At 54.9% G+C, this 23,862-nt stretch overlaps 1 protein-coding gene across 1 annotated transcript; it reads right to left on the reverse strand.

The window, feature by feature from the left end:
• Positions 1-1,900: 1,900 nt before the first annotated feature.
• Positions 1,901-23,284, reverse strand: CDHR1 (cadherin related family member 1). Its single transcript, XM_068983026.1, has 17 exons — positions 23,230-23,284; positions 22,625-22,720; positions 21,724-21,869; positions 20,881-20,931; positions 19,637-19,726; positions 18,362-18,448; positions 16,692-16,808; positions 15,474-15,617; positions 13,470-13,548; positions 12,109-12,209; positions 8,966-9,169; positions 8,216-8,368; positions 6,402-6,566; positions 5,913-5,980; positions 5,143-5,371; positions 3,284-3,541; positions 1,901-2,461 (listed from the first exon to the last, which is right to left on the reverse strand). The coding sequence occupies exons 1-17, from the start codon at positions 23,282-23,284 to the stop codon at positions 1,901-1,903; spliced, it is 2,604 nt and encodes an 867-aa protein (XP_068839127.1).
• Positions 23,285-23,862: the final 578 nt, after the last annotated feature.

The raw sequence follows: 23,862 nt of genomic DNA on the forward strand, positions 1-23,862 counted from the left end.
CAGGTTTGATCTCTGGCTGGGAAACTAAGATCCTGCATGCTACAGGAGTGGCAAAATTTTTTTTAAAAACAGGCAGGGAGCTGGAGGTCAGGTTGGCTTTTGGTTAACAGATTTTATTGATCATTTACAAAAAAGGTTGACCACATGCAAGTTGTAAGGATGCTGCATTCTCTGTGAAGGGCAAACATGATCCAACCTAGTCTTGAAACCCATACCCACTTGTTGAGCCTGGGCTCCTAGTTTGTTAGAGCCCAGCTGTTAATACACCCTGGGTTGTGGACCGCAGAAACCCCAGCAAGGAGCCTGCACACCAGCTCATCTGAGTAACACCTCCACACACCAACTCAGAAATCAAGAAAACCACATATGCCAACAATCTGTGGTTAAATTCACACACATATCCTAGAGGGGTTATGAGTGAGTGGAGTGAAATGCAAGGAACTGTTCTGTTTCTCTCTCTAGGCACATATCTGTATTTCCTCTTGGCAAGTGTCCTTAAAGTCAGATGGAACTTCTTTGCATTAAATGAAGCTTGCACGTCGTCTCTGTTGGGGGCGGTGGTCACAAGCGGAGGAGGTGCGGTCCGACTAGACGGACGTGCTATGGAGCCCAGAGCCCTCAAACCAGGTTCTTGCCGCCAAACGTCTGTGACCTCTGGCAATCACTCTCCCTCTTGGGAACTCGTTTTCGTCATCTTGGCAAGATGGAGCTTTGGCTGGCTGTGCGGCCAGCTCTGGTTCTTTCTGACAACGGCTGGCCTGGGCTGCATGGGGGATGCAGCTGCGGGGAGGTGGAAGGGAAGCTATGGCATGGTCCAGCTCCAGCCATCTTGGATCAGTGGCACCACCCTACCCCTAGCACAGCGCCCCCTGTGGGTGCTTGGCAGAACAGCTGGGAGGCTCCTAATTGTGGAAGAGCTGCACCCAGGAGAACTGGCCAGGGGAAAAATACTTCCTATTTGTGCTGCTTTGCACTTGGTTAAAGCCCTCATCACTACTACTTGTTTTGATCCTCATCCCAGACCTGTGAATGAATAAGGCTGATTCACGTTCTTCATTTTCCAGATGAGAAAGAGGATGAGCCTTCCCAAGGTTATTGCACGTGAGCAGAAGAGCTGGATAAAAACAGAAGTCTCCCCAGATCTCAGCCCTGCTCTGTCTCCTCAAGGACTTCTAGTGGGACAGCTCCTGAGGGTACCTGTTGCTCCTGAGGATGTCTCTGGAGCTTGGCTCAGGGCAGCCCTGGCTGGGGAAGGGCTCACTCCCACAGAGTCCATCTTATACCTCTGAGTCCCTGGTCCTGAGGCGGCATAGCAGGGGCTCACAGTCTCTGCCCAGACCCCATCCTCCACCTTCTAATGGGTTTTAGGCGCAGGCCCACAGTCGACAAGAGTTCTCAGCACGTCCTTGCCCTCTGGCTGCATTTGGTTTCCCACAGCCTGCAAGGTTCGCTGACCCTCAGCCTTAGTCAGCCCCTGAGCCTTTTTCTGCTCCTGCTCTTAGCTGGAGGCTTCAGGATCCAGGTGCTGGTCAACCTTGTCACATGTGGCCAGGGCTCTGCTCCTGAACTAAGAAAGCTGGGGCCCCAGCAGGACCCAAGCGACACTGTGAGGTCTGGAGTTGGAGAATAGGAGACATCAATCTGGCTCCTTGTTGCTGCCCAGCCTCTGCTGCACGGGGAGCGTTGCACATGTGCCAAGGGGCTGGGTGATGGGGAAGTGTTTCCCAATTGCGGTCATAGCCAGAGAAAGAAATCCTTTGCCCAAGGCATTGTCCAGAGCCCTGGTTATGGGGGTTACACCATTGTACAAAACAGGGGTGACCCTAAGGAGCAGAGTTGAGGAGCGTGGCCCAGGTATCAGGGCAACTGGAGTGGGGAGAGAGGGGCCACAGGACACAGTCTAGAAGTAAGCTTTGCTATGTAGATTCTTCTTCTCGAACTTTTGCCTGAGCTCAGAGACTAGAGCTGACTGGACGGGACTTCCCACGGCTTTGCGTTTTGCCACGGCCCTGGGTTTTGGTGATGGTTGTTGGGGTTGCTGAGGGCCAAGCGAGCCAGAGACAGTAGGCACGGTCCAGGGGGCCTGGCCCATGCTGGGTGCCGTGCTGGGTGGTGGTGGGGGAGCGGGGGCTTGAGGGGGTGGTGTGCTTCCACGGCTGTTATTGTTGCAGTTCTCATTGGGAGGAGCCTCTTTGAGCACAAACTTGTCAGCGGCCTTGGTCCTTCGGAACTTAAGCCATTCGATGCGGATGCTGCGGGGTGCAGGGCTGGGCCGCTTGCGGAGAACTCGCCGCACCGGCTGGACCTTGTTGGACTTCTTGTTGCGCCAGAAGGTGGCGGTGGAGATGAGAACGGTTAAGGCCACAATGATGGCCATAATGCCAGCCAGCACGCCCACGGCCTTCATGGGGTTCTCTTTGGTCTGCATCAGGAAGGCGGCCATGGGGCCTCGGGACAGCATCTGGAAGAGAGGTGCATTCAGCCGCTCCTGCCTGGAGCCCACAGGACAGACCAGGGTCCCTGGGCTCCCTTAGGCCAGATGGTTTTTAAGCTTTCTGGAGTCAGTCGTCCCCTAGAGAATCTGATGAGAACTATGGGCTTTATTCCAGGGAAAAAAAAAAAAAAAAACACACACACACACAGAAAAAATACAATGCAGGCTGGATTGGATGAAGAACTCCTATATTAGCTGGCACTGCTTTCCTTTGATGGGGGTGGGGGGTTCATATCTGCCCAAGTATATTAGGAACCTCTTAAGGGATGACTTCCTGCCAGACACTGAGCTGAGAACCACACATGATTTTACTTCTGCCTTTCAACACGCATGTGAAGGAGGCGTCGTGAGTCCTGTTTCACAGGAAGGGGAAAGACTTAGCAAAGTCACATTGCTACAAAGGTTGAAACTGGTATTTCGACCTGATGTCAAAGCCTGTGCGTTGGATGGCACAGGTAGTCTCTGTGAGTAGGGGGTGGGTGTCTTTGGAGGAAGGTGGTCTTTCTCGCCACAGACTTCCCTGGTGGCTCAGACAGTAAAGCGTCTGTCTACAACGTGGGACACCTGGGTTCTAGCCCTGGGTTGGGAAGATCCCCTGGAGAAGGAAATGGCAATCCACTCCAGTACTATTGCCTGGAAAATCCCATGGACAGAGGAGCCTGGTAGGCTACAGTCTATGGGGTTGCAAAGAGTCAGACACGACTGAGCAACTTCACTTTCTCTCTGGCCACGTTGCAGGGAGGCCTGAGCTGGCCTCTGACCAACCCTCCACGTGGGCTTCGTACTCACCTCAGTGTCTACGATGTCAATCTTGAGCAAGGCCGTGGTGCTGAAGGATGGGGAGCCACGGTCCTTGGCCTGCACCTCTAGGGACCACGTGCGGTCCCCATTGGGCGTGATGTTGTACAGGGCATCCAGGGATCGGATGGAGTTCTTGAGCCAGATCTCCCCCGTGTGTGCGTTGATGTCGAACACGTTGGCCGGCTCTGCGTGGGTGATGGAATAGTCCAGTAGGTTGTTGGGCTCTTCTGCGTCCTGGTCTGTGGCCTGTGCACAGGGAGGGATAGGCGGAGCTGGGCTCTGAGGGTCATATTTGTGTCCCCTGGCTGAACCGACAGGTCATATGCAGTTTGCTGGGTTGATGGGAAATGGTCCTAATCCTGTTTTGAGTGAATGGAACTGGAAGAATTGAATGAGCCAAGGTCTGCGCTTGGCTATATACGTGTGCTGTTAATCTCAGAACAAGCCTAGTCAAGTCAGTACCACTAAGAAACAAAAAGCCTGGAGGCGGAGTGTCTTGCGTAAGGATGGAGAGGGAGAAGGAGGGGAGCTGGGTCCAGAGTCAAGCCTGTTGGGTTTCGGGGTTCATGCTTTCTCCGTGTTGGGAAGCCAGAGCAGTGGAGGAGCAGTGCTGTGAAAGCAGGCAGACAGCTGTGTGAGCTCAGGGCAACCAAACATGCAACCTGCCCGAGCCTCCATTTCTTAATCTGTAAAGTGGCAACAATGTCTTCTTTCTCAGAGGTTAATTCTGGGTGGAGGTGGGCATGGGGGTATACAGTGAAAGTGAAAAGTAAAGTGTTAGTCTCTAAGTCACGTCCAACTCTTTGTGACCCATGTCCATTCTTTGAGGTCCCATGGACTGTAGCCTGCCAGGCTCCTCTGTCCATAGAATTCTCCAGGCAAGAATACTGGAGTGGGGTGCCATTCCCTTCTCCAGGGGATCTTCTTAATCCAGGGATCAAACCCGGATCTCCTTCATTGCAGGCAAATTCTTCACTATCTGAACCACTAGGGGTATATAAAGTACCTTAAAAATCATTGCCTATTTCAGGAGTCCAAGATATTTGAAAAGAAATCCTTAAGCCACAGCGCCACTTGCAGCTGCAGGAACAAAGCTTTTTTTTTTTTTTTTTTTGGTCTAAGAATGATGGACATTTAGACACCGGTGCCAGGCTCACACCTGGCCAGTGACGTACCAGGGGTAGGCAGAGCAAGGACAGAGAGGAAGGGAGTGGGCATTTCCGGGGCAACAGCCAGGCTGCTGGTGTGGGGGTTGCTGGTGGCTGCTGGGGGCAGCAGGGAGGAGTTAGCCGCAGTGACTCCAGAAGTGCCAGGTCCAGGATGGCCAGAGTCAGGGGCTCACGCAGAGCCTGGCATTGCCATGTGGTTGGTGCCCACAGAGGGGCGAGGCCAGCCTTCAGTCCGTGGTGAGAGGGTGGAGGGGCCCGGCAGGTAGCAGCATCTTCCGCGAGGTTCTGGGCATCTGGCTAGCAGCTCCCGGATACAGCAGCTTGATGCTGGGCCGCCTGCTGAGCTGAGTCGTGGCTTCTAGCCTTTTGGATGCTCACATGGGGAAATGCCGTGGGACCCTGCTTCCCCAGGCCAGTCACTCCTGCAAAGCTTGAAGGGAGGGTCCCCATGGGGCTCTAGCCAGAAGTATACACAAGCTGCCAGCATCAGGCCCACAGATCCTCTCGGACAGTACTGGTCGGGTGCCTGGCTCCCACAGTGTGCCTGAGATACTAAGGAGGAAGCTACCTAAGCCCACTGGGGCGGGGCAGGGAGAGGACAGGCTCCGAGGGCCCTGGAGTTGGCCAAGTGCACGGTGACCAAGCCATGACGACATCTTGGCTACTTTTGAAGCTCACCTCAATTTTCACTGGGCTCCCCAGCACCATTATCTTCTCCTGGACGCTCTTTCCAAACTGGGGGTAGTGGTCATTTACATCCAGCAGCGTGATGAACACCTCGGCCAGGCTGTATCTGCCCTCCATGTCCTCCGCCTTCACGTAGAAGTTGTACCTGGCAGTGCCCTCAGCGTCCAGGCTGGCCCAGGGCTGGGTGTGGATGATCCCAGAGGACGGGTGGATCAGGAAGCTGCCGGGCACAGAGAGTGCAGCAAGGGTGTGCAGAAGCACGCAGACGTGCGCACACACGTGTGCCCACACGTGCCTGCAGTAAGGAGCCGCCTCCAGGAAGAAGCGGCGATGCGTTGGACAGCTTCTCTGAGCATCTCGTCTGTTCCTCTCCACATCCTCACAGTCTGACTCAGGGAGGCAGGCCCACTCATCTACTTACTATCAATGCGGAACTTCACCCGAGTCACAGCCCTTCCCTCTCCTGCCATGACCTGCCTCTCCCTAGCCCAGCACTGCTTGCCTGGCCCCGGAGGCCATGAGCCCCAGCTCCAGGTTGTGGTGATGACCTTACTTCTCTCAGACTCACCTCCTCAGGTGTATGCCCACACCTCTGCCTTGGGCTCTCTACAGCTGCCCTTCATTCCTGGCCCCCAGCTCACCTCCCCAGCCCAGGTGCCGTTCGGCCCAGGCTCCTCCTGACCTCAGCACAGATCCTCCTCCCCACTCAGCCTCCCAAACCCCTTGTCCAAGGCCCTGACTGGGTTTCTGGATTTACTCACAGGTCTGCCCCAGATCCACAAATGGAGTACTTGACTTCACCCCAGGGCCCTGTGTCTGGATCCACGGCCTGGAAGAGAGAAAGCTCCCAGTGGCCCTAGCCCCGTTGTCAGGGGATGTTGGCAGCTCTTGCTTTCAATGGCCACACAAGGATTTGGGTGGGGTTGGAGGGTTGCCCAGCTGGGGAGAACTGCAGGCCTGTTCTGGAGCCCTAGTTTCGCCTCAGGTCTAAAGCGTTGGAGAAACCAGATCTGGAAGGCCTTCTACTTCTCATTACATGCCCTCACTATCATCCTGTGAGGTGCTGTTATGCCCATTGTACAGAATAAAAACCGAGGCTCAGAGAGGGCACATAGCTTGTCCAAGGACACAGCCAATGAATGTGGGTTTATCGAATCAAACAGGAGCCCAGGTTTGTCTGACTTCACAAGGGCCCCCTTCAGTGGGGCTCACAACCCCACCCCCAGTCCCTGGGGCAGCCCCCAACCCACAGTAACAGCCAACACGTTGGAGCCCCCGGGGGCGTTCTCGGGGATCCTGGCGACGTAGTAGTGGGAGGTGAACTTGGGGACGTTGTCATTGGTATCCAGGAGCTGGATCACGACATCCGCCGTGGAGCTGAACTTCTCTGGGGTGCTCACTTCAATGGCGAGGAGCTGGGGAAGGAAGGAAAAGGAAGACTTGTCTGGATGGCAGTTGCTCTGCAGAGAGCTTGTCACATCCTGTTTCGGTATCACCCCGGCACCCACCTGCCTTGCCTCCCACTTTCTCTGCTGCCAGCCAACTATTCCTGCCGCCACCTGCAGGGGGCACCTCTAAGGCAAACATCATCCCTCCCCCACCGCCCCCCAGCAACTGACCACAATGCCTGGTTCCTTATAGTTGCTATTTGCATTGGAACCAGTTTCTTTTGCTCCATTGGTTTGTACATTATTATTATTATTTTTTGCTTTCAATTTAAAGCAATTTTGCTTCATAATATAATTTAATATCTGTTAGAGCAAATTCTTGCCTCATACTCTTTTAAGCCAGTATAATTGTGTCAAGTTCCCTACATCCTCCCCTACGGAAATTTTGGGTAAGACTTAATTGAAGTGGCATTGGATTCTTTATTAACCTGATGAGAATTTGCATTTTTGAACAGGGTTTGTCTTTTTATTTCTCGCCTTCTTTTATCTTTTTGTTAAATTTGTACATTTTTTGTTATTTGTATGCTCGAATCTTGTTATGGTAACTCTTAGGAATTTGATCTATTGGTTGTTCTTATAAAAGTGATCTCTAATTCCATTATTCTCATTGCTATTTTTTTGGAATGCAGGAAAATTATTAGATTTTGTGACCTAACTTGGTAATCCATCATGTTAGCAACTTTGCAGTATCTAACAATGTTTTTATCATTTCTTTTAGATTTTTCTAAGCAAGCAATCACATCATCTAAAAACAATGATAACTTTATCTCTTCCTTTCTAGTGATTCTACTTTTTATTTCTTTTCTTAGGAATAACGTTTAATTCTACGAACAGTGTTAAACAATACTGGTAAGAGCAGGTATCCACGTTTTGTTCATGACTTCAAACAACGCTTTTAAAATTTCACTTTCATTGGTTGATTGATTGAAGTATAGTTGATTAACAATGTTGTATAGAATTTCACTTTTAAGTATGATGCTATCACTATGCATGCATGTATAATTATAAATAATTATAACAATTTAAATTAATAGCAGCAAAGTACTTTTTCTTTTTATTAATATTGGGTTGGTCAAAAAGTTTGTTTGCATTTTTCCACAACATCCAACATCTTATGGAAAATTCCAAATGAACTTTTGGGTCAACCCCCATATTTATTTACATATTTATGTAAATATACATTAACTTTATGTGTTTATCATTTTGAATAATTCCAAATACAAAGGAACTTTTCTCATCCTTTGCTAAAGTTTTTAACAGAACAGTTGGCATGTCGAGTGCAAACAAGAAAACATCTCTCCTGATGATCAAAGAGTTTTTTCTCTCAGTCTGTTCACATGGCACATTACATGGGTGGTTTTTCTTTGGACCACCCTCCTCCTTGCATTCCTGGGGAGAGTTGTAGTTAGACACTGGAGCTCAGTGAGGCTGTGGAGTAGAGGGGAGCTCTTGTGTCATACTTTTCCTCTCCCCACTGCTCCCCAAGTCCGAAGGAGGAGCAGAGGGAAAGAGTAGGGCTAGGAGGGCTAGGGGGTGACGAGAGACCTCTCAAGGATGAATCTAGGTACTACTGTGACACCCCTCCCCCGTTCAAGGTAGTGCACAGCGTCACTTACCTTGAAGGTCAACACTTTAAACTTTTCAAAGTCAATGGCAGCTGAGTTCTCCACAATGATCGTGACTTGGGCTTCATTCAGGACCGTCTGCGGGACCACTCGGAAGATGCCCCCAGGTCCCACCAGCCGCAAGTTGAATTTGGCATTGGCTCCCTGGGCAACGGTTTGGAGAGCAGAAACAGGGAAGATGAATGAGAATAAACCATTATAGAGTCATGCTGTGCAAGGGGACTTTGCATGCCCTTGACCCTGGGAGGTAAGCATTCTTAGGAGAGGTGACCAACAATCAGACAAGTTGAGTGAACTACGAGAGGACTAAGCGAAGAAGCAAGCACAGAAAGCCCAGCCCTGCGCTGGGCACAGGAGGCAACAGGACGCGTTCACAGCGTCTGGAGGGTCAGACCCAGAGGTGCTTTCACCTTTTAAGGCCTCATGCATGGCTTGCAGGACGTCATAGCCCAGCCAGGGCTTGAACCCTAGGCAATGGCACTGAAAGCCGGGAAAACTTCCAGAGGTGCTTTTTTCCGACTGGCTTTTCTTTTTAATTGATTGTGAATATCTTTAGGCCATGCAGCTGGTCTCTGATTACCTACGCTCCCTCCTCTCTCTCTTGGTTATCCACTCTTGCCTCATTCCTTTTGTGACCCTCCAGCCCCGGTGACATCAGCAGGAAAGGTTCAGGCAGGCTCAGATTTGGGACTCGGTCCCCAGTGGTTTGCAGAAAGACAGGTGGAGGGCAGGACCACAAACCTGGTCTGAGTCATTGACGGTGATCTTGAGGCCCCGAAGGATCTCCCCCTGGGGCGGGTGCTCATACATGGACAGCTCAAATCTGTTCTGGGGTCCACTCTCCCCATAGAATGTCGGTGGATGGTTGTTGAGGTCCACGATCCGGATGGTGACAGGCACCATGGCCTGGGCGGCTGGAGTCCCTGCAGAGCTGACCTCAGTCACCTGGGTGGGGGACAGGTGGCGATGGCTGTGTGGCAGGCTGACTCCAACATGGCCCCAATGATCCCTGCTTCTTGGTATCTATGCCCTCATGTAATCTCCTCTTTACTTAAAAAAAAGAAAATTTATTTGTACCAGATCTTAGTCAAGGCATGTGGGATCTAGTTCCCTGATCAGCGATTGAACCCTGGGCCCCCTGCACTGGGAGCATGGAATCTTAGCCACTGGCCCACCAGAGAAGTCCCTGTAATCTCCTCTTTTTGAGTGTGGCTTGGCCTAGGGACCTGCTTCAAAGTGATAGAATATAGCGGAGGTGATGAAATATCATTTTGTGATTAGATTAGATCATAACTTCTGTCTTTTAGCAGAGCAGACAGCTCTGTTGACAGCTTCTCTGATGTTTCGAGGAACTAATGGTGATCGCCAGTCAACAGCTGGAGAGGAACCGCGGTTCTCAGTCCACCAGCCGGAGAGGAAGTAAGTCCCGCCAATAACCATGTGAGCCCAGAAGCTCATCCTTCCTTGTTGGGCCTTCAGGTGAGAACCCGGTCTTGGCTGAATATCTGTTGGCAGCCATGTGAGAGACCTTGAACCTGAGGACCCAGCTAAGCTGACCCTAGATTCCTGCCCACAGCAACTGCAGTGTTTAAATGTGTGTTTAAACTGCAGTGTTTAAATTACACACATTTGTGGTAATACATTGCAACAGTCCTAGGAAACTGCTGCTGCTGCTGCTGCTGCTAAGTCGCTTCAGTCGTGTCCAACTCTGTGTGACCCCATAGACGGCAGCCCACCAGGCTCCCCCGTCCCTGGGATTCTCCAGGCAAGAACGCTGGAGCGCTATTACTAGTCCTGTTTTACGATGAGGCGGGAGGGGTCAGGTGGTCACCGGGGATCACACAGCTGGACTAGAAGAAGGAAGATGCGTCTGATCCCTTAGTCAGCGCTCTCTCCACTGCATCATACCACCCTCTTCTTGTAGCCAGACATAGGGTCAAACCCTAGCTCTGCCATAGTCTGCCCTTGTGTCCACTTGCCAGGGGGAGGCTGCAGGGAAGACGGGTGTGAGGCAGCAGTGGCTGACCAACGCAGCCTGCAAGCCGGGGCTGAGTGTCCACAGGTGCCTCATGGGCATGTGGCAAATAGCACATGAGGCCTGGAAGGGCTTCCTCCCCCCTTCCTATAAGCAGGCTCTGGCCTTCAACTTACCGTCCTCTAATCACCCTCCCAGACTCCACTCTGTCATATACTAGCTGCTTCATAACTCTTCTTTTTCATAATAAAAAAAAATTTTATTTATTTATTTTTGCCCACATCCCAAGGCATTCGGAACTTCCCTGACCAGGGCTGGAACCCATGACCCCTGCATGGGAAGGGTGGAGTCCCCGCCGCTGGGCCAGCAGGGAAGTCCCACTCTTCTTTTCTAGAACTTATTTCTCCGCCTCCTTTTCGCTCCTCCCACTCAGCTGTCGGCCTGTCCCCAAGTCAGACGCTTCACGCCGATCCCCACACTGCACGTGGCACGGCCACTCTCCCTCACCCTCCAGGGTGCTCCGTGCCCTCGGCTAATGCGACTCCACGCTGCAGGTTGGCCTTGACCCCATCTCTCCTTCACCTGCTCCGCCCCCTTCCTCCCTCTTGGTCGGGGTGCTCCAGCAGTGGTGTTCCCAGCTAGTGGTCCTCCCTCCACATCGCCCTCCTCTGGGTGGTCTCATTCCCTCCTAGCCTTCCACAGGTACCTGCACGTGGATGTTGTCTGAAGCTCAAACCTGTACACTTAGGCGTGGATTCTCAACTTGAATGTCCCCGAGGCACCAAAACGCATCATGCCTGTCCTATTCAACTTGCCTCCCTCCTGGGTTTCTGATGGTGAGGATCTACACCGGCTTCTTCCCTCCCTCTCCTCTCCCTGACCCCTCACAGCCACGTTCTGTGGTGTCTGCCTCCTTCATAGTTCGCAGCCTGTCCATTTTTCCCATCCCACCTTCCCTCACCCCCAAGGGCCCTTGCCATCTATCACCTGGGCTGATGGCTCTGCTGCCCTGCTCCTCATCTGATTCCCTTCAAACCCGAGTTGGGACCAGGGTCTTCAGATGCCAGGCCAGGACTAGTGCCAGAATCACCTGGGAGCTTGAAACATGCAGAGTCCTGGGTTTCCCCCAGAGACACTGCATTCCTATCCCCCGTAGTGGGCCCTGGAAATCTTTGTTTGCCAAGCTCTCTGAATCTGAGAATGCCTCTAGTTTAGTGAGCAGTCAGAGTGAGCTTTTACAAGACTCCGATCCTGTTCAAAGCCTTTCCACGGCTCCTCACTGCTCTTGGGCAGGACTAGCTATATAGTTTGCAGGCTCAGTGAAAAATGAAACGAGCTGGCCCCTTGTTAGAAAATTGCTAAGAATTTCAAGACAGCAAGAGCAAAGCATTGAGCCCAGCGCGGGGCACGTCCAGTTGCGGTCCCTGCGTAATCACACAGGTTGCATGGCCACAAAGCTGGCCCCGTTGCAGGAAAAGTCCATACCTGTATTGAGAGCCTTTGCTCCTCTGTCCCCCTACTTGGGGTCCAACTGTTTCTCCATTACAGGCTGATGTGGACTCCTGGCTCAGGTCCACTTGCTCCTCATTGTCGCCCTGGTATACCACGTGCTTTCACCCCCAGCCTTGGCTCACTAAGCTTCCCTCGCTTGCAGTGCCTCCGCCTGCCCCAACCAACCAATGCTCCCCACACCTCTCTGCTTCCCGGGTCCTACCTACGTTCGAGGCACTGCTGCTCCCACCCTCCCTTCTCTGCCTTGTCCCAGCTCCCCACACCAGCTGCCGCCTCTTGCAGGTGTTCCTGAAACAATGTCTAAATCCTTCCCCTGACCGTGGGCCCTGAGGGGTAAGGAGTGGGGGGCCAGGGTCTTATCACCTTTGGTGGAGAAGGCCAAGATCGAGGGAGGTACCTGTACACGCAGCTCATACACCTCTCTCCGGAGCTGGGAAGGGCTCTGCGTCACGGAGATGGCTCCAGATGTCTCATTAATTTCAAAGGCTCCATCACTTCCTGTCAGAGAGATGTGCCCTGCAGTTCTGAACAAGGCCACACGGTGGCGCAGGGGAGTTGCGCCAGGCCTCACAGGGTATTTCATTCAAGTCTCCCGTGTCTCTGTGTCTTGCCAGTGAGGAAGCTGAGCTCAGACGGGCTCAGTAACTTGTCTTAGGTTACACGGTGAGTGCAGAGCTGGGGCTTCAAGTCACTACTTTCCGGCTCCCAGGTTCCCTAGTAATTTGCTTCTCTCATGCATGCATGTGTGGTGTGTGGGTAGGTGTGATGGAAAGAGAAAGGAGAAATAAAGAGGTACAAAGGGAGGGAGATAGGAAAAGGGGGAGGGAGGAGTGAAAATAATGGAAAGAAGGAAGAGAAAGACTGCAGGAGGAGAAGGAGAGGCAAGAAGATGGGCGGGGAGACGGGGTGGGCTGGGTGCTTGGTAGGTGTGTGCAGGCTTGCAGCTGTGGAGGGGAGGGAAGGCAGTCAGGGGTCTGCGTGCCTGGGCGAGGAGCCTGTCTGTGATGGTGGGCACGTGTGCACGTGTGTGAGCTGCTGGAAGGGGAGTGTGCAGCAGGCATGTCCCAGGGACAGGGTCAGAGGAAGTGATGGTATCTGAGTGAGGGCATGGAGACGTGTGCACGTGTGTGGGGCCAGGCACCAGGTGTGGTGGCCCCTGGAGGGTGCCAGCTACTGAGGGCTGAAGAGCCCTCCCTGAGCTGGCTCCTCCTGCTCAGTTGTTGCCCAATTGTGGAAGGAGGCAGCAGACTCAAGCCCGATGGGAACTTGGGATGATTTAGCTTCTTTGAGCCTCAGTTTTCTCATCCATACACAGGGTGAGTAGTAGGGACACCCTGAATCATCACTGTATTTAATTCACTTAATTCAATAATATGCTCTAAGCCAAAACATTTAAAGGAATGAGAAAAAACCATAGCAATTTAGAGTGTCAGAAAGCTTGCCACCCTTTCCTATCATGAGCATACACCCATGAGTGTGTGGGAACATGGCCTGGCGCCGCCTGTGTTGCGTTCAGTAATGCCACTGCCCCTCCCCACCCAACGCGCCGCTCCCTGTTACTGGAAAGAACGACAAGCAGGGCCAAGAGCAGATGCCCAACGAGACGTGCTGCCTCCTGGAGGGACCCAGCCTCTACTCTCCACGCACCTTGTCCTTCTGGCCTATAGATGAGGAAACTGGGACCCAGAGAGACTGGGGATCTCACCCTGCTCACCCAGGGATGTGTACCTACAGCCCAGCAATGTGCCCCAGACTCACCATTCACCAGACTGTAGAGAACGCGGTTGGGTTTGCCCCGATCTCCATCCATGGCAACCACCGTCAAGACCTCTGAGCCCTGGGAGGAACAGGAGCAGCTGTCTGAGGCCAGCATCGGGGGTGGGGGGGGGGTGCTGGGGTTCTCCCTTCCCCAGATGCTGCTCCCGTCACAGAGGGGAGGGGCCACCACACTCGAGAGTCAGGCCTCTGCCGGGCCCCATCCTTGCTCGGCAGTAAGCTCATAGTCCCCTGGCCTCCCAGGGCTGGAGGGACAGCCTGCGCCCCGCTGCTTGCCCCCCACGTGGGTTGGCACATAGCTGCCCAGGGACACTCAGGGCTCCTGCCTGGGCCTCCTCCTCACACGTCTTACACGCCTCCCTCCCCACACACCACCCTCAGGCCTCACCTCTCTTGCCCCCCCTCCAGCCTCACACCTGCTGCCTCTTCTGTCTCTGGCCTTCAAAGGGGCCTGAAGGGAGAGCCGGGAGAGGGGCCAGGCAGAGGGGGTCCAGTGCAAAGTCCAGGAACTAGGATTTTGTCCTGTGGCTGCAGGGGCTGCTCGAAGGGTTTGGGAAGCTGTCTCAACTGACAAGCCCTGTTCAAGCCCTGCCTGCCACCCTCTCCTGACCTCCCTACTCAGACCCTTCACCCCAGAGGCCTACCCATGCTCATGGCTGCTTCCTGACTCTCCTCTCCCCCCATTCCTAGCACCTCTTTCCCCCTTAGCTCCTCAGCAGGAGCCTCCCCCTGCTCTGCCCTACGGCCCCCATGGGGGAAGCCCAGCCTTTCTCTCTCCCTCTCTATGTCCATCTCCACCACTCAACTTGCAACTTCTGGAAAGGTGGTTTCTCAGCTTGGACCCAGCACAGGGGTGGTGCTCAGCAAGTGCTGGAAATAATCAGAAACTGGGGAAGTGAGACTAGAGGATGCAATTCCATTCCACGGAGAGTTCTGGAACTGTAGCCAGCTATCAGTACTCTTGCCTGGAAAATCCCATGGGCGGAGGAGCCTGGTAGGCTGCAGTCCATGGGGTCGCTAAGAGTCGGACACAAGTGAGCAAATTCACTTTCACTCTCCACTTTTATGCATTGGAGAAGGAAATGGCAACCTGCTCCTTTGTTCTTGCCTGGAGAATCCCAGGGACGGGGGAGCCTGGTGGGCTGCCGTCTATGGGGTCGCACAGAGTCGGACACGACTGAAGTGACTTAGCTTAGCTTATGTGAGAGTTGACTCCAGCCTGGCCCTTGCTGGCTGGGAGCTCATGGTCTGGTTGGGGGGCACAGTAACACATGGGTGCACCATAGAGGGGAAAGTGGCACCTGGGCTGAGTTGAGAAAGACGAGGGGCATCGTGCCCATGGGCACATGTCAGGCGAAGGCAAAAGAGTGGGGTGGGGAGACGGGCTGGGCTGAGTAAAGGACGTTGCTGGCTCCGGGGTGGAGGGCAGGCCAGCCCTCGGATGCCAGGCCCAGGGCTGGAAATTGAGAGACCAAAAGGGGCAGAGGCTGAAGACAGCCTTTGACCTGGGCCTGCATGTGATGTCTGACAAGGGTGATTCAGCAGCAAACGGCGGGAGAACTACTGGCCCAAGGGGCCTCAGGCTACTGGCTTGGAGGAAAGGAAGCAAAACTTTGGCGCCTCACCTCCTGTACAAGGTGCAGGAAAGGCCCCATCAGCTCTCCTCCCGGCCTCTCTTCACAGCCCTTTGGAAGGGCTGACACTTGCAGCCAGGCTGGGGTAAGTGCGGATGAGTGAAGACACGCCTGGCACAGCCCTGGCACCCAAGAGGTGCTCCACTCACAAGCAGCTTCCTCTTCCCCCTTACACTTCCAGTGCAAAATGGCCTGTGTGTGTCCTGAGTCAGCGAATCCAGAACTGGCCTCCATGTGAGGCGAGTGAGCCTGGACTGAGCCTAACCATCTCCACTGGGGGACCCTTGGGCAGTGCAAAGGACAGGCCGGGAGGCATCTGGAGGTGCATGGGTTGAGGGGTGCAGCTACCCACCGGAAGGGTGTCCTCATACACGTAGCCATAGTAGGGCGCGCCCACGAAGACAGGGGCCATGTCCTGCACGTCCTCCACGTTGACCGTGACCTCGGTGGTGGCCGAGAGCACCACGTCGGCCCCTCGCAGCTTTCCCCCGCCATCCTGCAGAAGAATCAGAGAGGGAAGAGAGGTTGGGCTCCAGAGTCAAGCAGACTCCCATGGAATCTGGCTCCGACTGGCCTCGAGGCCAGTGGCCCGCCCTGTTTCTGTGGGCTTCTGTGCCACTTAGAGATAATTTCCCCCCTTTTACGGGTGTTAGGAAAATTAAATGAGATAATGCATGAAGGTCATCGCCAGTGCGCAGCAGGTGCTCAAAAGCGTTCCTTTGGAAAGAGGGTTAGTTAGGTTTCTCTCCAGGGAAATCATCTCTGAAGAGGAGCAGAGGAGGAGAGGGTCAGAGCCAAAATCTCTCCTCCCAGCCAGGAGCCCAGCCACAAAGTCTCCTGAGAATCTTCAAAGAATATGAGGTGGGCCCATGCCTGAGGGTACATCATGGAAGTGTGCACCCACCAAGCCAGCCCTCACAGGGTAACTGGCAGGCAGGGCTGGCTCAGGCCTCCCGATGTAGACTGAGGGGGCTGCCCTGTGGCCTATATGGCCTGCAGGGACTTCCCTGGAGAAGAAAACCAGGGGCTTAGGAGGAAGGCTGGGGTTTTCTGCCCTTGAGGGGAAGAGCAGTCACTTCATTTGAGCACCTGCTGAGCTGCAAACCCTACACCACACACTTCAGAAATATGAGGAATTTAGTCAAGTTTTGGGGTGGGCAGATGAGGAAATTGAGGCTCAGAGTGGGTAACTGGTCACACAGAGAGGCAGAGGCAGGATGGGTGAGCCTGGACAGAGAAACGGAGGTGCCCAAAGGCCAAGCTGTGTGGGATGTGAGGGCATGGCCACTGGGCCTACAGAGGGGAGGCTGGCCGGTCAGTCCTGAGGGGCGGACGCCCTCTCCCGGGAGGGAATATGCCCTCTCCGGCTCACAGACACCAGCGTCCCCGAAGAATATGTCTGTCCGGCAGGGTCCGCTCAACACAGATCCCGAGCAGTGGCAGCCCCACTCCCGCCTCCGTGGTGCCATCTGTCCCCTCCATCATAGAACCTAACTGTTCCCATCCAAGGGCAGCTTCCCCCGATGGAGGCTGAGGACTGCCGGGATGCTCAGTCCTCCCTTCCTGTTACCTTGGCAACCACAGTGAGGAAGTGGGCCTGGGCCTTCTCGAAGTCCAGGGTGGCCCCGGCCTGGAGGCGCAGCACCCCGCTGTGGCGGTCCACGGAGAACTCGGAGGGGTGCGGATTCTGTAAGAGTGAGGGCAGGCTGGGCCTTGGGACGGGGCCCAGGCCGGCCCCAGGAGCACCTGCTCTGCTTACTGAAAGGGAGTCTTCACCATCCTCTGTCACAGGAACTATGACCTAGGGGCTGAGGTGCAACTTCAGGGCACTCAGGCTTTCCTGTCTGCAGAGTCCCCCTTCCTGGAGCTCAGGCCTCCCCCTTCCTGGAGCTCAGGCCTTCCGCTTCCCCTCCCTCAGTCCAACCAAGATGTCCCAGCAGGGCCTCAGGTTTTCTCTTGGCCTCAGCTGGAAAACAACTGGGCCCAGCTCAGGGCTAAACTCTGGCCCAGAGTTCCCAGGTGGAAACGTCAGCAGCATGCTCTAACCTAGAGGAGGTGTGGACTGAAAGCCGTAGAGACAGAGGGAACCTTCAGGATCCTCCAGCCCCATCGTTAAGTGACTGTGGGTCAGCCAGGCAGCATCTGGGTGGGGGTGGGTAAGGTCAGGTGGGGACAGGAGATGATCTCTGATCTGAAGACGGGGTCACTGTGGGTCAAGAGCTGTTGCTGGAGCTTCTCACGGGTTTAATCCTCACAACGGGCTTCACAGGAGGCACTAGTGGTAAAGAATCCGCCTGCCAGTGCAGGAGATATGAGAGACCCAGGTTCAGTCCCTGGTTCAGGAAGACCCCCTGGAGGAGGGCATGGCAACCCACGCCAGGATTCTTGTCTGGAAAATCCCATGGACAGAGGAGCCTGGCGGGCTACAGCCCACAGGGTTGCAGTGAAGCGACTTAGCACGCGCACACACACAGTCCTCACAATCCAGTGAGGGTGTGCTTTCATCTTTCCCACTTGGTGAGTGAGGAAGCTGAGTAGGGAAAGTCACATAATGGCTGAACCCCTGTGTGGGGGAAGTGGTGGGATCTCTCCAGAACCCGTGGAGCCCAGGGGGGGTTTCCATGGTTTCTAACCACTGAGCTACACTACCTTGAAAATTGTGAAAGCAAGAGATTAAAAGTGGAGGGAAGAGGAGGAGCTGCAGAAACAGCAGCTGTGGCGGGAGGGCAGTGGGTTCTGGAGGAGCTGGCGGAGAGGCAGGAGGCATGGGGTGGGGTCTCTGCCTTTACCAGAGTGCATTGGATGGACAAGGGCGGGGAGGGGGTGTCACAGCTCTGCTCCTCCTGAGAGCTGCCTCCCCTTCCCTTTTCCCTCTTGACAATTCTAGGCCCAGACAGGTTTCTTTTACTCTGTGTGGGTACCAAATGCTCAGGTCATCTCCTGGGGAAGGGACTGGCCGGTGGTGAGGTGAGGGTCCTGAAATCTGGGGAAAGGCAGGCAGGTCAACTTAATGGGAGCCAGGATGTGCCAGTCAGAGGAAGATGGCTTCTGCTCAGGCCAGTCTCGGGTCCCCGCTTGGTCCCACATCTGAGTGAACTGAGACCTCGCTGGAATCGGACGCACCATCTCTGATCATCTTTGGGAATCGCTGAGGCACGGACCTGACGGATGGCGGTGGAGCCCACCCAGGTGTCCCCACCAGCCCAGGCCCCTGGCTGTTTCCTGAGCGCCCCACCTTACCTTCAGGAAGTAGGTGACGCTCCCTGCAGAGCCAGTGTCCCTGTCCACTGCATGGACCCTGGCGAGACTGCTCCCAGAAGGTGTGTCCTGCGGGGCCACAGCCATAGAGGGTCAGTCCCAGGAGCTGTGACAGGAGCTCAGGGAGCTGGGGTGTGGGAGCATGGGAAGGTGGGGTCGGGGGAGTGAGGCCTAAAAACAGGTGAAAGGCGGTCACTGACCCAGGGAGCATGAACAGGAGGAGGGGCCTTGGTGGAGGAGACACTGGAGTCCAAGTGGGGTCAGGAGAGGGGGAACAAACAGACATCCTCCTTCCGAAAACAGCTTCAGGGAAAGAGCAAAGAAAAATCTAGGGCTCCCAACAGATGGAGCGTTTAAATATGAAATGACTGGAAATAGTTAATAAATAAGGGCATATTCAGTATCACCAGGGCTCACACACGTGCAGCTTAGAGCCAAAAAGAATAGCTTTCTCCTACTGAGTTAGCAGACATTTAAAGCTGCAAGAATCCCCAGTGTGGACCAGGAACCAGGAGACATACCCTTTCCCACATTCCAGGGTAAAGGCAAACAGGTTCCATTCTGGAAAATCAATCTGACAACGCCTCACATGTACTCATGCTTTGACCTAGCAATTTCAAATCATTCCCATTAGAGAAAAGGAACTTTTAAGTTCAGAGTTTGATGTTTCTTACGATGGCAACAATTTAAAGCACCTTTAATATCCAGACATAAAGGAACAGTTTAGTAAATGCTGGAATGTGCTATTAAAGGAAAGCTATTAAAATGTTAGGTACCCCAACTTCACGACTACAACTTCATGCTTATGTTACAAATTCAGTGAAAGAGACTGCAGAAAGCATATGTTTAGTAGTCACAACTATGTAAAACAAACAGAAAACAAGAATCACAGGACTGACGAGAAGGAAATAGCCCCAAATTTAACAATGTTGTCTCAAGCTGGAGGGATTGAGTGGCTTTTTAAACTCTTTATATTTCTACTTTTCTGTATATTTCACACTTTCACAATAAGAGTACACTATAATTCTAATGGAAAATGGTATATAAACGTTCCTTTGGAATAATAATGAATGTATGAGGGGATGGCAGTGGAGGTGATAGGGAGGACACAGAGGGGAGGGGTGAGGTTAGTGAGTGATGGAGGGGCTCTTCCCTCCAGTGCCCGGCTCCCCTTGGCCAGGTCACAGGTCAGTCTAGAGGACAGGCCACAGGTCTGGGTGGGAGGGCATCAACACTGCTCGGGGGCCCCTCGCTCACCTCGGGAACCTGGACAACGTAGGGCTCCTGGATAAACCTGGGTGCCTCGTCATTGGCATCAGTAACTAGGATCGTGACTTTTTCTGCCACCTGCAAAGAGGCAAAGGGGACAGGAGTTGTGAGAGTGAGACCTTCTGATAAAGGAGAATCTCCTCTACCAGCACGGGTGCAGTCTCTGCCCCCTCCCTCCTTCCCTTCCTCCCTCTTCCTTCCCTCTTTCGTCATTCATGAAGCACATATTATTATTAAGCAACTACTTGATGCCTAGCACTGTGCTCTGTCTGACGGTGTGAAATTTGCAGGGTGGAGTGGTGGGCAAAGACCAGCATGTACAACCGTGTTATCATTCAGCCTGACAACAGCGACATGCTGGCCGCTGAGGGCAAGGGCCTGCACCGCACGACTCTGGGGGCACCGCGCACCCCAACCTAGCTAAAGGCACCGGTCTAGGCGGCTGCATCCAGAGGCTCAGAGAAGGGGCGTCTGACCCAGCCTAGTGGAGGACACCAGGGGGGCCTGGGAAGCAAGCCATTTGTGGGTGAGAGGGAAAAGGGGCTGGAAGGCGTGTCAGGAAGAAGCACGGGCCAAAGGCAAAGTGAAAGGCCTGGTGAGTTCAGAGAACAGAACGGAAGCAGATTTAGGGCTAGGCAGTAGGTGGGGCGAATGCGGAAGAGAAGGTGGTTGAGGCTGAGGGTGTTCCGAATGCCAGTCTGAAACTAGGACTCCATCCCGAGGGTAGTGGGGAGCAGCTGGCAGCATCTTCTGAGCCGGGGGACTGTGGCCAGGCAGGACTGTGTTGCACAGCGGTGGCTTCAGATTGGGGTCTGGGAGCCTTGGAGGGAGGGGAGCCCCTGGGATTATCTGAGAAGCACTAAAAAGAGGTTGGTGAAAGTGGAGGCTGTGTAGGAAGAGGCAGGGAGGAGGGATGCATGCCCAGGTATTCAGCCTGTGCGATGAGGATGGAGCCAAGAGCCAGGTCGGAGGAGAGGGAAGGATTGAGGAGACGCTGCTTGCGGAATGTGGGGGTGCTCCGTCAGCAGAAGGGCAGCAGGCACGTCTGTCTCTTCCCGCTCTCTGCCTTCCGTCCCCTCTCTCCTATGAGCTCACTGGGGCAGATCTTGTTGGACTTCAGCTGGGAGCCCCCACTCCCAGCCCCTGGGGGAGGGCATAGTGCTCAGACCCAGGGAGAGGCTGGGTGGGGGGGGGCGGGGGGGGAGTGGTTGCTGGCTGCAGTGTGCACTCACCAGGTTCAGCCCATCGGAAATGCTGATAATGGCTTCAATCTCATCTTCCCTCTGTGAAGCACAAGGGCAGAGTGAGGATCCGGGAGTCGGAGGTACTCTGAGGACCCCGAAGCTGGGCACATCAGAGGGGCCCTGGAGCAGGGCGGGGTGGCCAAAAGCTTCCTCCACTACCTCTGGCCACAGTCATGCTGAAGACCTGGTTTGGGGTTTAACCCATTAGGAGTTCTCATAAACTCAGGGGGCTTGGGTGCCAACAGAATCTGCACCCTCCTGCTAGAATGAGTTGAGTTGCTAACTGGTGTGCTGGAGGATTCAGGAAGGGGTTTTTCATCCTTTAAAAAATGTTCCTCTTTCTCCCTTTCATCTCTGCTGCACTGCTCTGTATCCTACGGTTCCTCAGAGATCCAGGTCTGTGGTGTCTCAAACCCTCCCCGGGACACGGTGGGGCCTCAGTGAGGAAGGGTGTCGAGGTCCCCGGTCCTGCCCTGGGTTGATAGGCTGGGGCAGCACCGTCACACCTCCTTTGCTGTGTCCCCACCGTTTCCTTTCTCTGGGCTGGGGGGGTCTGCTGGCAGCACCCCACAGCTGGGGTCCCGGCAGCTGGCTCACCTGCCTGGCATGGGGTCTCACAAGAGAAACACAGCCTGTCCCCCGCAGGCTGAGCGTGCACAGAGGGATGTACTTTTACCCAAGTCAGACCTGCCCTTAAAACCAGCCCTGATCTGCCGGCTGAATTTTCTGCGACTTATGAGACCTCTCCAAGGATGCTCTTGAGGGAACCTTCCAGCCCACAGAGGTCCGTCTGCGCACCTGGCAGGCAATGCTCCTCCCAGGTCCCCATACCTCTCTGTCCAGCTCTTCAATCAGGGTGATGTTTCCCAAATTGGGGTCAACTGAAAAGACTCTTCTAGCACTGGGGTTAAAGCTGATGTGGTAGGAGACAGGGTCTCCCTCGGGGTCTGTTCCATTCAGGGTGTACACATGAGAGCCTGGAAGAAGACAGAGGGGACACGCTGAGCACTGGCGGATGCCCTCTCTTCCTCTTTATTCTCCCCGACTGTCAGTTAGCAGGTGTAGCCACTGCTTTACAGACTGTAATCTAGACTACAGACTACAGAGGGCTCAGGGCTGCTGGGTTTAACTCTAGGGTCTCTGCCTGGAGCCAAGACTGGAGATGGGGGAGGAGGGAAAAGGGAGGAATCACTAAGGTGGAGCACTGTTCCCCAAGCTTGGACTAGTTCTTCAGAGAATTCTCAGCGGGTGCTCCTTTTACAGGCGCTTGTCCTTATTCTCAGGGTTCTGCCCATCCAGTGAAGCAGAGGAAGTGCGAATCTCCCTCCTCCTCCCCCGTCTCTGCAGATCTCAGTGAATTCACTGTTTTGGGCCGTTTTAAAGCCTAGAGCCCTGGGGCTCTGGGAGTAAGTGCTTTATTCAAGGTCATAAATACAGAGGGTCAGGAGCCCCGGATCTGGGGACCTCCGCCTGCCTCTTGGGGCAGGTCACGTCTCTGGGCTGGCGGCTGGATCTCTAGAACTGTCCGGGCTCGGGTCTCCACGAATGCGTGGAGACCTTTCCCGCTACAGCCCTGGGGGACTCAGAGCGCTAACAGGGCGCCCGGGAGCGCCTGCCGCCTGGCGCTCGGCCTCTCGATAGGTTCGGAGGAGTCACGGGTTCGGTCCCTGTGTCCGGGGAAACGTGGGCCGCTCTTCTGGGAGACGGCGGGGCAGGCGCCAGGGCTACTCACCCACCGGCGTGTCCTCCGGGAGGCTGAACAGGGCCATGTTTCCGTTGGTGCTGCCCGCCCCGTTGTCGAAGAAGTGGGGGGCGAAGTTGGCCTGAGCTAGGGGGAGAACCCAGAACAGAGGACAGCTGGGAGCGCCGAGGGGCAGCTCCGCACCCGCTGGTCGCGCTGTCTGGCCCCACAGGCGGGCAGGCTCCCCTCCCCGACCCCCGCGCACCCACGAGGTCCCGCGGCTGCCACCTCCCATGCGCTCGGACTGGGCTGCACCTGTCAGGGACATGCACCATCTGGGGTGTCTGGAACCTAGGCAGCGGCCGATTTCAGCCTCATCGGTGGGCAGACGGGGAAACCGCGACCCAGAGAGGGACAGGTCCCAGGCCAAGGTCACAGGGGGAGTGGGGACGCCCTCCCGCAGCCCCCAGTGCAGCCGCCAAAGCTGCTTCTGAAGAAGCAAAGAACAGCGAGGGTCCCCGTTCCCCGCGCCCAGTCCCCGTCCCCAGCCCCACTCTGGAAGCGAGCGGTCCAGCACTGTCCCTAGGTCCACCCGGGTGGAGCTGGCACCCATTTCTCGTCCCTATCGGGGCCCGCTGGACCCTGCGGCCACTCACCCAGGCTGAGGAACAGCATCCACAGGGCCAGGACGGCCGGCGGGCCGCGCCCCATGTCTCCGCGGGCGGGTGGTGCGGCTTCCCGCAGCCGAGGCCGGGCTCCGGAGCGTGGAGCATGCCCCGGGCGCACGACGAGTGCAGAGCTGAAGACCCGGGCAGCGGCGGCGGCGGGAGGGGGCGCGGGCGGGAGTGCGAGGGCGCTAAGCGGATGACACAGCTCCGATCGGCGCCTCTGGAGCCTCCTGCCTGCCTCCTAATGAGACCAATTAGTGGGTGCAGACCTGAGGGGAACCGGCTCCCAGCAGGGGGCGAGGGCAGGGGGGCGGGCAGGGGGACCAGACTACCCTTCCTCTATCCCCCAGTAACAGCCCCCCTCCATCTACTGTTAGCAAGAGTCAGGGATTCAGGCCAAGGAGAAGGTTAAGGAGCAGCCCTAGAACGTTGGGCAATTTTTAGGCCCCATTAACCAAAACCTTTCTTGTTCAATCCCCTCGGGCTTGGCCCTGTGGCTGGAAAGATGCACTTTATTTATTCTTTGAAAAGTTATAACAGTATTTTTTATTTTATTGACATATAGTTGATGTACAGTCTTATATAAGGTATAGGTGTACTGATTACAAACAGGGAAAGGAG

Source organism: Capricornis sumatraensis, chromosome 10 (assembly GCF_032405125.1).
Source record: "Capricornis sumatraensis isolate serow.1 chromosome 10, serow.2, whole genome shotgun sequence".
In the NCBI taxonomy this organism is placed as follows: domain Eukaryota; kingdom Metazoa; phylum Chordata; class Mammalia; order Artiodactyla; family Bovidae; genus Capricornis; species Capricornis sumatraensis.

What these genes read in the sequence shown, in the direction of transcription:
- CDHR1 (XM_068983026.1), bottom strand. Translation starts at nt 23,284, where the DNA reads ATGGGGCGCGGCCCGCCGGCCGTCCTGGCCCTGTGGATGCTGTTCCTC. An exon ending in CCCGGAGGACACGCCGGTGG is followed by an intron (nt 21,870 to 22,624) that starts GTGAGTAGCCCT and finishes GTCTTCTTCCAG; the next exon opens with GCTCTCATGTGTACACCCTG. An exon ending in TTGACATCGTAGACACTGAG is followed by an intron (nt 2,462 to 3,283) that starts GTGAGTACGAAG and finishes CCTCTCTTCCAG; the next exon opens with ATGCTGTCCCGAGGCCCCAT.